The 15,435-nt window shown below is 41.1% G+C and overlaps 1 protein-coding gene across 1 annotated transcript in view; it reads right to left on the bottom strand.

Annotated features, from left to right (window-relative positions):
• The window catches only part of LOC124279139 (WD repeat and coiled-coil-containing protein-like), a 46,865-nt gene extending 33,422 nt beyond the window's left edge, over window positions 1-13,443 (bottom strand). Inside the window, 1 exon segment of the mRNA XM_046714939.1 lies at window positions 13,265-13,443. Coding sequence (XP_046570895.1) covers window positions 13,265-13,319 — 55 coding nt within the window. The 5' untranslated portion in view covers window positions 13,320-13,443.
• Between the last annotated feature and the right edge of the window lie 1,992 nt (window positions 13,444-15,435).

The raw sequence follows: 15,435 nt of genomic DNA, 5'->3' as shown, positions 1-15,435 counted from the left end.
TGGAAGTGGGAGACATACAGGTGGTTGTTCAAGGTGACATGGTGACATGGTGACATGACAAGATGACAGCACCACGATGCAGCATTCAGGCCAAGTCATGTTTATGTCACCCTTACACTAACAACAACTACACTGTCCTTCTGGAGATGCTTGTCAGAGTGGAGTGAGTGAGTGAGTGGTACACAGGTGCATATTTATCACATGGGTCTGCCACCATTTTGTGTCCACACAGAAACACTGACCTAGAAATCTCATAAATCTTCTCAAAACATCTTACAATCTTCACAGAACCTTACAATCTTCACAGAATACCTTACAATCTTCACAGACTATCTTTCAATCTTCACAGAGTACCTTACAATCTTCACAGACTACCTTACAAACTTCAAAAAATATCTTACAATCATCCAATCTTCACAGAATACCTTACAATCTTCACAGAATACAATCTTAACAGACTACCTTACAATCTTCACAGAATATCTTACAATCTTCACAGAATACCTTACAATCTTCACAGAATACAATCTTCACAGAATACAATCTTAACAGACTACCTTACAATCTTCACAGAATATCTTACAATCTTCACAGAGTACCTTACAATCTTAACAGAATATCTGAAATGGCATTTTGGAACCTCAAGAATCAATGAAGACAAACTTGACTTGTGAATCATTGAATGTGAACTTCTATATTATCTCAATGCAATGTTTGGAACTGTTGCTTCTTCTATTGCTGACTTCAAGCGAGTGACAGAATATTATTCAACTACACATTTCTCCCTGGCTTTATTTATTTCCAAATGAATAATACTAAGATTCTAACAATTGTTTATAGACATTATTCCTTTTTATTTTGAACCATAAAAAAGAATCTTCTAGCCACTAAAGAGGACACTCACAAGAGGACAAGTTCTTAGAATATCAACCAATGCATTGTATTGTACATTTCTAAAACATTGGATGTTAGCATTAAATTTCATGTGACCATATTTGGTATCCAGTTAATTATGGTCAATTAATTCTATTCTAGTCCTTAAAAACCTAAGCTGTTAACTTGCACCTTGTTGTACATCAACCCAATGGTGGGTAATAACTGGCCATACTGCACAGGTCCAATGTCACCGAGAAACAGATATTCATAACTAGCCATCGAACTGCACCATGGTAAATAGTTTATCACACATGTATTGCTCCTGATCACAAGATGACCTGCCTGGAAATATTCACAATAACATATGCAAGGGAAATCTGTCCACAGATGAGTGAATGTGTTATGACAACTAAACCAACAGCTTTGTCATGGTAGGCCTCCCAAACCTCCAGTGAGCCTTCATAACAGTTCTCATTTAAACCTGTCAAAAATATTCTCATAATAAAACACACAAAATAAATGTTTCTGTCCTGAGGCCTGGAATATATGAATATATCAGCTGTTGATGACTCAGCAGTTCTTCCCCATAGCTTCTGTGTCACACTGCCTGTGGTGAAGCATGAGTGAGTGAGTCTTTGTCATTGTCACACTGCCTGTGGTGATTGAGTGAGTGAGTCTACGTCATACTGCCTGTGGTGAGTGAGTCTAAGTCATACTGAGTGTGATCTACCATGAGTGAGTGAGTATGTCATTCTGCCTGTGGCAAAGCATGAGTGAGTTAGTCTATGTCACACTGCCTGTAGTGAGTGAGTGAGTGAGTATGTCATTCTGCCTGTGGCGAAGCATGATTGAGTGAGTCTATGTCACACTGCCTGTGGTCTAGCTAGAGTCAGTCGGTCTAAGTAACACTGCCTGTGGTCTAGCATGAGTCAGTTGGTCTAAGTAACACTGCCTGTGGTCTAGCATGAGTCAGTCGGTCTAAGTAACACTGCCTGTGGTCTAGCATGAGTCAGTTGGTCTAAGTAACACTGTCTGTGGTCTAGCATGAGTCAGTCGGTCTAAGCAACACTGCCTGTGGTCTAGCATGAGTCAGTTGGTCTAAGTAACACTGTCTGTGGTCTAGCATGAGTCAGTCAGTCTAAGTAACACTGTCTGTGGTCTAGCATGAGTCAGTCAGTCTAAAAGCAACACTGCCTGTGGTCTAGCATGTGAGTCAGTTGGTCTAAGTAACACTGTCTAGCTGAGTCTAGCATGAGCATGAGTCAGTCGGGTCTAAGTAACACTGTCTGTGGTCTAGCATGAGTCAGTCACTGCACTGCCTGTGGTCTAGCATGAGTCAGTCTAAGTAACACTGCCTGTGGTCTAAGAGTCAGTCGGTCTAAGTAACACTGTCTGTGGTCTAGAGTCATGAGTCAGTGCCTGTGTCTAAGCAACACTGCCTGTGGTCTAGCATGAGTCAGTTGTCTAGTAACACTGTCTGTGGTCTAGCATGAGTCAGTCAGTCTAAGCAACACTGCCTGTGGTCTAGCATGAGTCAGTTGGTCTAAGTAACACTGTCTGTGGTCTAGCATGAGTCAGTCAGTCTAAGTAACACTGTCTGTGGTCTAGCATGAGTCAGTCAGTCTAAGCAACACTGCCTGTGGTCTAGCATGAGTCAGTTGGTCTAAGTAACACTGTCTGTGGTCTAGCATGAGTCAGTTGGTCTAAGTAACACTGCCTGTGGTCTAGCATGAGTCAGTTGGTCTAAGTAACACTGCCTGTGGTCTAGCATGAGTCAGTTGGTCTAAGTAACACTGCCTGTGGTCTAGCATGAGTCAGTTGGTCTAAGCAACACTGTCTGTGGTCTAGCATGAGTCAGTTGGTATAAGTAACACTGCCTGTGGTCTAGCATGAGTCAGTTGGTCTAAGTAACACTGCCTGTGGTCTAGTATGAGTCAGTTGGTCTAAGCAACACTGTCTGTGGTCTAGCATGAGTCAGTCAAAGCAACACTGCCTGTGGTCTAGCATGAGTCAGTTGGTCTAAGTAACACTGCCTGTGGCGAAGCATGAGTCAGTTGGTCTAAGTAACACTGCATGTAGTCTAGCATGAGTCAGTTGGTCTAAGCAACACTGTCTGTGGTCTAGCATGAGTCAGTTGGTCTAAGTAACACTGCCTGTGGTCTAGCATGAGTCAGTTGGTCTAAGTAGCACTGTCTGTGGTCTAGCATGAGTCAGTTGGTCTAAGTAACACTGCCTGTGGTCTAGCATGAGTCAGTTGGTCTAAGCAACACTGTCTGTGGTCTAGCATGAGTCAGTTGGTCTAAGTAGCACTGTCTGTGGTCTAGCATGAGTCAGTTGGTCTAAGTAGCACTGTCTGTGGTCTAGCATGAGTCAGTTGGTCTAAGTAACACTGCCTGTGGTCTAGCATGAGTCAGTTGGTCTAAGCAACACTGTCTGTGGTCTAGCATGAGTCAGTCGGTCTAAGTAACACTGTCTGTGGTCTAGCATGAGTCAGTTGGTCTAAGCAACACTGCCTGTGGTCTAGCATGAGTGATTGAGTGACACTGTAGTGAGCTTCAGTCAGACATATTACAATTCTACTGAGGTCTTAGAAACTAAATACTGAATCTGATTAAAACAAACCAGAGGCTGACAGCATGAACAACAGCCCAACACACAACACAATGCATCATACAGAGGCTAGGGTCTCAGCAGAAAGGTACCCTATACAAATTGTATTAATTGACGCCATTTATGGAAAAAAACGCAAAGGTATCCAAGAGAAAAGTTCTTAATATACAGGAATCATTTCTAAGTGTTACCTTACTAAACATGCATCCTGATGGACCTCACATACAGACAGTCGAGGAAATACGTAACCACAGTTAACGGGACCTTTACCCTAAAGTCAACGTGATATGACCGTTTGCACTTCAACACTATGAACACTTCAGGAAAAGGCTTCAAAGACCACCAGAATCACCTGAAGTATATACACCGGATACAAATACAACCCCCACCGTCTATACATGATACAGCCCGCCCTCAAACCCCCACCCCCACCATCTATACATGATACAGCTGTACAGTATTGTGTAAAGCAGCATGAAACCAAACACACATATCCCTCAAAGCCAAAACATTTATTTTTGCATAAATACTTCAATTAAAAAATGCCCGTTTCCTAATAAACCTTTTCTGCCATACAGAAACTGAAACAAATCTATCCAATACAGTCCATGTTACTTTATAATAATTAGCAAGTCCAGATAATTGCGGTTTCAGTTTCCAAAGGGAAAAAAATTTCCGCTTGGCTGTCTTTATTTTAACAAGAGTCATCAGAAGATGACATATCCCCCGGGCCCCCACATCTTTGAAAGAACAAATCATCTGACAGTTACTTAAAGTCCAGCTTGATTTTAGACTAAGTGCAAATCATTTCCATGGAAATGAAGAAAAACATAAATGACAAAAATCTGCAAATAGCAAAAGGCACCACTTCAAGATCTGCCTCAAATAGCTGCCAAGTTTTACTGAAAGATATTAAGAAGTTTTTGAAACAAAACCCACCCCTCCCTTTGAGACTAAGTCTAAATCGTTTCCATGGAAACCTAGAAAAATAAACAAGAGACAAAGTCATCAATATCCCACGCAAGGACAAAATACTGATGATTATGTCTACGAGTTATGATTATGTCAAATATTTAGGTGTGTATATAGAAAAGTGGAAGGAGAGTATTTATAGGTTTTTAAGTTCTACTCCAGAAAGGAGCACTATCACCAATTTCAGTCTATATCAAACTTGTTGCGACCGCCTCCGTGGTGTAGTGGTTAGAGCGTCCGCCCGGAGAGCGGAAGGTCGCGGGTTCAATCTCCGACCGCATCATACCAAAAGACGTTAAAACATGGTACTAAGTCAAACTTGTTGCCATGGAAATGCCAAAAATATTATATTCAGAATTCCAAAACTACCAAAAAGGAACCAGTACACCACCAGACCAATCTATGTGCCAAGTTTGGTGAAGAAATAGTGAACGGTTTTAGAGTTCAGCTCCGGAAAAGAGCACTACCACCAATTTCAGGCTAAGTCAAACTTGTTGCCACAGAAAAGCCAAAAATATTTTATTCAGAATTCAAAAACTACCAAAAGGCACCAGTACACCACCAGATCTAATCTATGTGCCAAGTTTGGTGAAGAAATAGTGAACGGTTTTAGAGTTCTGCTCCGGAAAAGAGCACTACCACTAATTTCATTCTAAGTCGAACTTGTTGCCATGGAAACGCCAAAAATGTTTTATTCAGAATTCCAAAACTACCAAAAGGCACCAGTACACCACCAGATCTATCTATGTGCCAAGTTTGGTGAAGAAATATTGAACGGTTTTAGAGTTCTCCGGAAAAGACAAAAGTGCACGGATGGACGGACGGACGGAGTCCATTTTAATACCCCCGCAAAAACGCGTTACGGGGGATAAAAAGACAAAAATCTGTAAATAGCAAAAGGCACCACTTTGGGATCTGCCTCACATATCTGCCAAGGTTTGCTGAAAGATATTAAGAAGTTTTTGAGTTGAGCTCCGGAAACGAAACCTACCCCTTCCTTTTGAGACTAAGTTCGAATCGTTTCCATGGAAACCGGGAAAAATAAAAATGACAAAAATCTGCAAATAGCAAAAGGCCCCACTTCAGGTTCTGTTTGATATATCTACCAAGTTTTGTTGGAAAATATTGAACGGTTCTTGAGTTATGCTCCAGAAACGAAGCCCACCCCCCATTAAGACTAAGTCCAAAACGTTTCCATGGAAACCGGGAAAAATAAAAATGACAAAAATCTGTAAATAACAAAAGGCACCACCTTAGGTTCTTTTTTATATATCTACCAATTTTTGTTGAAAAATATTGAACGGTTTTGGAGTTATGCTCTGGAAACAAAATGATTACGGATGGACGGACGGATGGACGAGGCAACGACTATATTCCCCCACATTACATGCCAGGAGAATAAAAATGACAAAAATCTGTAAATAGCAAAATGCACCACCTTAGGTTCTTTTTGATATATTAACCAATTTTTGTTGAAAAATATTGAACAGTTTTGGAGTTATGCTCTGAAAACAAAATGATTACGGACAGACGGACGGGGCGTCGATTATATAAACACACACACACACACACACACACGCATTACATGCCGGGGGGATAAAAAGGGAAACACCTACATCATTACAGGACTGTTGTAAATAACATCACAAGGTTGGTTTACCAACACTCCCCATACCAGAAAATCACATACTCCAGGTAGAATATTTTATGTTGTACGCCTAAACGTCTAATGCTAAATTAGTAAATGGCTGCCTTGTCAACATCAAACTTCTCAACATAAAAATAACCTTTTACACAATCTGAGCATGTTGATGGAGGGTGAATGTTAATATTGTCGTATAACTTGCAGGAAAGTAAGTGTGACGTCAGCGTGTGCATACAGGGTCATTGTGTGTGTTTTCTCAGTCATGTCATCTGTCTCCCTTCTCGGCTGCATCCCTTTCATACTGTAGGAGTTTTAACATGAATACATAAATAGCCAGAGCTAATTTGTTATAATAGATCTCATACTACAAGCAGGGTATTGTCGAACAGATAACATCACACCACTTTCCTATGATAACCGAAAAAAAGAGCTACAGTGGCCCTTGTTCAACAGAAATACCATCAAAACGTTCCCATGTTATAACTGTACCCATACACACACAGTTGTGAAGGTGAACTACAGTGGCCCTTGTTCAACAGAAATACCATCAAAATGTTCCCATGTTATAACTGTACCCATACACACACAGTTGTGAAGGTGAGCTACAGTTGCCCTTGTTCAACAGAAATACCATCAAAAGGTTCCCATGTTATAACTGTACCCATACACACACAGTTGTGAAGGTGAGCTACAGTTGCCCTTGTTCAACAGAAATACCATCAAAATGTTCCCATGTTATAACTGTACCCATACACACACAGTTGTGAAGGTGAGCTACAGTTGCCCTTGTTCAACAGAAATACCATCAAAACATTCCCATGTTATAACTGTACCCATACACACACAGTGGTGAAGGTGAGCTACAGTTGCCCTTGTTCAACAGAAATACCATCAAAACGTTCCCATGTTATAACTGTACCCATACACACACAGTTGTGAGCTACAGTTGCCCTTGTTCAACAGATATACCATCAAAAGCGTTCCCATGTTATAACTGTACCATACACAGGTGAGCTACAGTTGCCCTTGTTCAACAGAAATACCATCAAAACGTTCCCATGTTATAACTGTACCCATACACACACAGTTGTGAAGGTGAGCTACTGTAGCCCTTGTAACATATGTTACATTTGGGATTACACTTTCTCAGTAAAATACGTATTGTAGAACTTTTTTGTTGGGTTGAGTCCAATCCAGGAGTCTAACCCACACCCTCAGAGTCAGCCAGCACACAAAGTCAGCCACCTAACCCGCTCAGCCATCATGACTTCTACAAAATGGAAGTTGGAAAACTGGTAGTCTAGACTGCAGACTTTGTGTACCCCTCTGATAAATGTAAATTGGCACGGCTCCCACGACTGAAAGGTTTGATTACACAGTGATATTTAGAAAGTGGTCAAATGTAATATACGTTATATTTGGGATTACACTTTCATAGTAAAGTACAGATTCTAGTACTTTTGTTGGGTTGAGTTCCATCCGGGATTTGAACCAACACCCTCAGAGTCAGGCACCTAATCGCCAGCACACAAATGCCGCAAAACCCGCTTAGTGGAAGTTGCTATGGCTGAGGGGTTATGCAGAATCTGTGTGCAAACACTGGCTTACAATACTGATATATGTGGTGGTAGATCCTTGACTCCTGTTCAAAAGTAGAACCCCCAATTCTCCTCAAAACACCCATTCCATATACTTGTTGACAGGAGAAAGCCGGAACAATGGCAGGGGTGGAAATAACCCATTGCCCGATGCCAGAGTCCAGTATTTTTTCTGTCGGGCAAGCATATTTGTCTATCACACTGTACCGGTGTCCAGTTGACTTTCCCATCCTAATTATGTTGTTTATTTAAAAAATCAACAAGAAAATCGGCCAGTATAGTGGAAAAATTATCAGGGCAAGTGATTTTACTTGTGCCACTGTACCGGAGTACACTAGCAATTTTAAAGTTATTTCCAGCCCTGAATGGGATGACGTCACCAGATGTATTCAAGTCTTTAACTTAGCATATTGAGAGATTAACCTCCTACAAAACACCTAAATATTCAAAGATAGACAGACACTTTCCAATATTATTTTTTGCTTAATTGTAGGTCATCAGATCAGATTACGAACAGATGTGGATAATAAACAGACACTTGTTTCTGGGTTGGTCAATCTAATCCATATTTCCCTGAGTGGCTGAATGAGCGAGTTAGTGTAGTTTTACACGGTGTTAGCAATATTCCAGCAATATCATGGCGGGGGACACCAAGAAGTGGGCTTCACACACTGTACCCATGTGGGGAATCAAACCGGGTCTTCGACGTGATAAGCAAACACTAAGCTACCCCACCACCACCTGTGGCTGAACGAGGAGGTGAAGTGAGTTTGATACAAGAGTCACCTATAACCACTACATCGTGACCACTAGACTAGTGGCTGAGGCATGTGTTTGTCAGACCAAGGGTCTGGGTTTGATTCCCATCATGGTAAAATATATGAAGATGATTCCTGGTTTGCCATGCCTGGATTTACTGGAATATTGATAAAACACAACTAACTTCTACGTGTATCGTGTATCCACGTGTATCATGTATCCACGTGTTTCACTATCTGCAGCAGCACCTTTCACTATCAACCCACATCAGACGAGGCCGACACATTGTTACACGCGAATATTTCAAATACCAGAGTAACAGTTCCGCTCTACTCAACACCAAATGAGAATTTCCTCTTAAAATATCTACGGGCCACGAGCCTAATCCACAATGAAGCCTATAGTTCAGGTAAACATGCTTAAATAATACAATCCACCCTATCCCTTGCTTACACCATGAAGCAGGTAATTATACACCTAGACTTACTCAAGTGTCTAACACCTGCAGAAATTAAATGTGGATTTACTGTTACGACTTACAACTTGATTACATAACACATCAACAAGATGCATGTATACACTTACAACTGTTTTAGATCCCTGGTCATGCCATACCAATGTTTAAACACTCTAATCAAGTACTGAAAAGATCACAGTCAATCAATATTTTACTTACAATACTCAAACATTCTGCCATCAATCAATGTCATCTAAGTATGTTAGTACTGTTGATAATAAGAGAACACAAGAGATAATGTTGACGGAATAATTCAGTCACACTGACACTATTTAGTTGGAGACAAGCACCACCAGAACAGCAGCAAATTCAGACAGGACATCTTGTCTTCTTGTTATCCAAAGATATCAATATTTTTAGGGACATCTTCTATGACAAGAATGTCCTAGAAAGTGAAGAGACCTGAAACCCTGTCTACAGCCACAAAATACAGTGCCTGAAGAGTTAACAGTTTCAAAATACCATCAAAACTAAAACGTTCTCTCACTATCAAATATATGTAGTGTAACTGTTAGGTTATCAAGACAATTTGATGTGTCAACATATCTATGACAACCCTTAGTCTACACAAACAGCTGGAGGAGATTGTCAATAGCTGTCTAGGAATCTGCGTTATGGCTACAGTTGTTCGTAATCCCAGTCTCAATCTCCTCGCCACTTAATCCCAGTCTCCCTGATGCGTATAGGGGCTGCTTTCATAAGTCCTTGATGCCATTCATTTGGGATGAGGAAACAATAAGCCCCTGATGTCAAACCCCCGGTCACCATGACAACCATGTTACTTGCCTGCCCTCTTACAGCCATAATAATACATGTATCTGACAACATCTCAGAAGCTAAGGTTCATACAAAATAATGTCAAATATAGATAAATTCTGTTTCTTCTACTTAAACATCACAACACAACTTAAACCCAGGGATTTACAAAGGGTTGTGAACAAAATGATTTAGTCCCAATTTTGACAGTGAAATTTCACGCTTCTGTAATTGACATGACGCCCATTAATTACAGGGAGAATATTTTGTTTGCAATTCAGATTTTCTAAACTTCAGATATATTTTCACGTGCAGTCAACATGTTCAATACAGTAGAACTACACATCATCTCCTGTTGATAGTATATCCACGGCCACAGCCTTACTTAAGGAATAATTTGATAAAATGAGTTTTTTATTCCTGCTTGGGAACACCATTATTTGGTTCAGACTAGTTGAGACATATCTTTGCAGTCAAAACATGAATTGTGTTACATTTGGTACACCTGAGAATGTTCCCCTTCCTGGGTAGATCACAGTGTCACATTTATCATTCAATCTGTGTTTTCATACACTACAGAACAAACAATGTAAGATAAGTGACCTTCTGACAAAACATCCTCATCATGTATATTCACTTCTAAGGGATGCAGCATTCTTTCAGTCTTACACATGGGGCAGGGCTGTTTAATAACAGCATAAAAGTCAGCTGCTCTCAGTCAACTTATCTGTCACTGCTTCTTCAGAGAAGAAGATCCTTATTTTGTTATTCCAGGGTGATTCAGTGGGAAAGCTTGCATTATATGAACTGTGTGTAACTGGCGTCATGTAAACTCTGTCACTACAGGCAAACATTAAGACGCTTAACTTATCTGAATCGATTATTAGGGACCCTGATTTCATGTATCAATCACGGTGACAAGTGTCCTTGACTGTTACAGAACTGTACATCACAACACACATGACAAGTTCCCTTGCACTTCACAAAGCTCAAGTTAAGATTTTCTTTTAATTAATTATCCAAAGTAACAACTTCTTCCTGGTTGAAACTGATGGTGTCAGTTTAGACGAACAGTCTGACAGGAGCCAGCAGTGATGAACACTGACAGAGGCTGGACACCTGGTATCATACATCATCATCTCAGTACAGAAGTATCATATAGTAACTTACATAACTACAGAGTACCAGGCTGGATTATGCTTGATTTCAGTCAGATAACAAATTATATGAAACAGTATTCTTTAACAGAACGGTAAATCTCCTCTTGAAAGAGTGAATTAATACTTAACTCAATCTTTTAAGAGGAGATTAACTGTTCTGTTAAAGAATACTGTTTCATGTAACCTGTTATCTGACTTATATCAAACATAATCCAACAGAAAATAACCCCAAACAAAATACAGAGACACTGAATGAGTGCCGGCCACAGAGACATGATAGAGATTTATAGGAATTCCACCGTTGTAAACAAACAACAAGCAGTCCTCACGTACTCCTTGGAATACCACTGTCATGTTAAAAGAATTACTCATCCATTCCCATCACTGTCGGAGGGTCCCAGGACACGCCCTCTACGCTAAGTGAAGATTTATACTTCAACCTCCGAGAGCGTCTCACATCTCCATTCATACACCCAGTGTACACACACTCCACATAACTGGGACAGTGTCACATTGACAAAAGGGGATCACAAACAATAAATCAAACATATATAACCTGATCCCCTGTGAGTTCACTCAGCATATGCCAATCCTTGTATTTTTTAGAGAAAAAATAGATACCTACAAAAAGCCATAAAAATGAAATCCAATGAGAATTCTGTGAGAGTGTTTGGGGTCCTAGGGAGTAAAGGTGTTGATGTCTGAACAAATGCTAGGGAGACCCATCTTGCATGTGGTAGCCTGTCTGGCCTGCTGGTATGGTTTGAATCCAAATGCTTGTCATGCAGGTCTCACAGCTGAGTTCATGATGTCACACACAAGCATGTTGTCATATGGACAAAGATAAAATATACACAGGAAATTCACTCATAAACCAACCACCCCAGGAGAATGAGAAAAACATATACACTACAGTGAGTGAGTGAGATCATATTTTATGTCACATACACACTACGGCCACTTACTATCTAGCACACGACCAGATGACATTCACTAAGTTTGGGTACAAAAGTCTTCTTGTTGCCACACTTTAATTCCTAAAGGGACACTGGAAAATCTTTCTGGAGTATTCAGTAATGCATAGCAGGGAAAGCAGTAGTCATCCTCATGATGTCAAACTAATTAAACTAATTAAAACTTGACAAACATTGCAAGTTAAATCCACCACACATTATACAATGGACCCTGTAAGTCAACAATACCTGTGACAGATGATGCATGAGCCTGATGTACCCATGCCTGCTTACACGGCTAGCAGGTCCATATGTCTGAACAGTTGCTTGGCAACAAGTAAAAAACAATACAGCATTAACATTCTTGGTGGAAGTGTGTCTATTGTCTACATAACAGGTCACCCTCTACAGCTGGGCACTCCACTCCGGAACTCATTTTCATTCCAGCTCTGTGCTACACAGTACAGTTTGAAAACAACATATTAAAAACAGGTTTTGAATTTGAATCAATAGATTTGTGATTTTCGTTACTTTCAGTCTCTGTAAGTATGAGGAAGTAGTCATCACAGTGAATAATATAATTAATGAAATAAAAAACATACTGAATTGTTGATTTGGTGACTCACTTGTTTCACGGCAAATAACATATAGGCCTGCATACCTTGTAATAGAAGAATATCTATTTCCTGGATTTGAGGAGGGCAACTTGTCAATCATCATTACAAATTTGAATTAATGTGTTTGCTGTGAATTAATTATCGATGATCACTTGACACCACCCCACGACACCTGCTATCACAGTATATTCAATGTAGAACCACTTGAGCACCCCCAACATCTACACACTTTTAAACAATGTTGCACTACAATAATGACAGGTCTGGTGGGCTATACTACTGGACATTCACTTGATATGTCTGCAGCACACACTTCACACAAGATTTGTCTGAATTGCTGATACACTTGTTAATACACACAAGTTAGAAGTTTGTAAAGTACGCTCGGGACATTTTTACAAATCAACACTGTCAATGTTTTGAATAGATGTAGGCCTTGTAGAACTATTTTATTAACTAAGATGTAACAACACCAGCAATTCAAACCTGTGAAAATACACAAAAAAGCCGTTCTCCGATTAGTAGCTGAGAACGGAGATGGCTATCAGATTTGATGACAAATGTTGTCAATCAATGATAGGTTAGGTTTCAGTGTAAACTGTACATTGACAGCTAGCAGAGACTTGATACAACACTCTGACAGGCCTATAACTGATGCCAGCATCATCTCTACTCGTTCACACAGACATCTACAAACTGGAAACTCACCAAATGATGGGCCGTTCAGATCGACATCACGCAATAGACATGCCACTGCGCTTGTCAAAGTTCATATGAAAGTAAACATTTCACACATCTTACCGTTTAGAAGGAGATTTAGTCCATTCCCGCGCAATGTTGCTCTCCCTAACTCCATGGTGGCAACACAGCGCAGTTTCAGTCTATATTCGTATCCATATCACAGCCGTGGTACGTCGTGCTTGAAATTACCGCACTCTCTCAGCAACTCGTCGCGCACCTGTTACCGCGTGGAGTGCAAAATATTAACTCCACTCGAGAGAGAGTTCCACAACAAAACCACGTGACCTACAGCAAGCGACCGCTAAGATTGCATGGGCTCCGACTAAACAACCCCGTGGATCTGTGTCTAATTTGAAATAAATGCGGATGTTTCAGAGATGATTGTTATATTTTTGAAAGCTTATTCTGCGGCATGTAACTTGGATGACAATATACTCGAACAATGTTCAATCACAAACGCTGTTTAGAAGTTCGATTTCAAAAGGTCTTTAGTAAGAAATGCCAGTCATATTTTACGAGCGTATCGTTCAAAGCTCTCTGTCTGAAACCTGTTTGGAGTGTATGTTCAGTAAATTGGTAGAAACATTCGGGTTCAAGGAATGAGTGAGTGAGTGAGTTTAGTTTTACGACGCACTCAGCAATATTCCAGCTATATGGCGGCCATATGTAAATAATCGAGTCTGGACCAGACAATCCAGTGATCAACAGCATGAGCATCGATCTGCGCAATTGGGAACCCTATGATATGTGTCAACCAAGTCAGCGAGCCTGACCACCCGATCCCGTTAGTTGCCTCTTACGACAAGCAGAGTCGCCTTTTGTGGCAAGCATGGGTTGCCGAAGACCTATTCTACCCTTATCTTCACGGGTCGATTCAAGGAATGTATCCAAATAGGTCGTTAACACTGAATCGCCATTTTTAGACCACGCAACTAATGCAAACTGACGTTAACCTTCACATGAACGTTCTTAGTATATTTTTAATTGCCCAGGTTTTCCTGAATTAAACAACTGTTTTATACTTTACTCCAGCAAGCGTGGAATGCCATGCTATATGTTAATGTATTGTGGACCTGTGGCCCGTCACAAAATAGACTATCAGTTAGTCTGTATTAGAATATCCCCACCCTCCATCATCAAGGGTATCAATACTATCATGATAAATACCCCCGATCTGTTCGATACTCCGTTTAGCGATCGATTCGAACTTGTGACGCAACTGTTAAACTAGCTGTCCAATCAATGCAGACTATGAAGCGAGGGATTCCTATGCTAAGGCAGCGACGGGGGAACTAGACAACTACTAACGTCAGAAAGCTGCTGGGTAATAACTGGTCATAACGCATTGGAGATGCCTACAACCCTCTCCTCAATGTTTCTTACAAGCAAGGGCGACAGGACCCGGATGCACAGGGAAAATATATGATGCGTTGTTCCACGTCCTATTCTACATAGTTCATATTTCGATAGTTAAAACCTTTAAGTTCAACACACGTTACATTTTACCGCTTCCGTGGTCAGCATTATATTAAAATACGATAAACGATGGTACTTTTTACCCTCCATGGCGCTCGCCAACAAGGGTAGAAAACATCGATTCATCACAGCAGGTACTCGCAAGCAAGCACACACACTCACGCGCACGCATATGCATGCACGCATGCGCACACACACACACACACACACACACATTGAGGGATTTTCAACACCTCACATCCGAGGTTTAATATGAGCCTGTAGATATATACCTACCACCCCATGTACCCAATACCAAAGACCCACATGAACTAGTACCAGGTGTACCTAATACTTAGAACCCCTATGAACCACTACTCCAGGTACCCAGCACCTAGAACCCCCATGAACCACTACTCCAGGTACCCAGCACCTAGAACCCCTATGAACCACTACCCCAGGTGAACCCCCATGAACCACTACTCCAGGTACCCAGCACCTAGAACCCCCATGCAACCACTACTACTCCAGGTACCCAGCACCTAGAACCCCCATGAACCACTACTCCAGGTACCCAGCACCTAGAACCCCCATGAACCACTACCCAGGTACCCAGCACCTAGAACCCCCATGAACCACTACTCCAGGTACCCAGCACCTAGAACCCCCATGAACCACTACTCCCAGGTACCCAGGTAGAACCAGCACCTAGGTACCCAGCCCCCCCATGAACCACTACTAGAACCCCCTAGGTACCCAGGTACACCTAGAACCCC

The sequence above is a fragment of the Haliotis rubra genome, unplaced genomic scaffold (assembly GCF_003918875.1).
Source record: "Haliotis rubra isolate DU_JTF1 unplaced genomic scaffold, ASM391887v1 Scf247, whole genome shotgun sequence".
NCBI classification, from domain to species: Eukaryota; Metazoa; Mollusca; class Gastropoda; order Lepetellida; family Haliotidae; genus Haliotis; species Haliotis rubra.
This window is presented reverse-complemented; position numbering and strand designations above follow the sequence as displayed.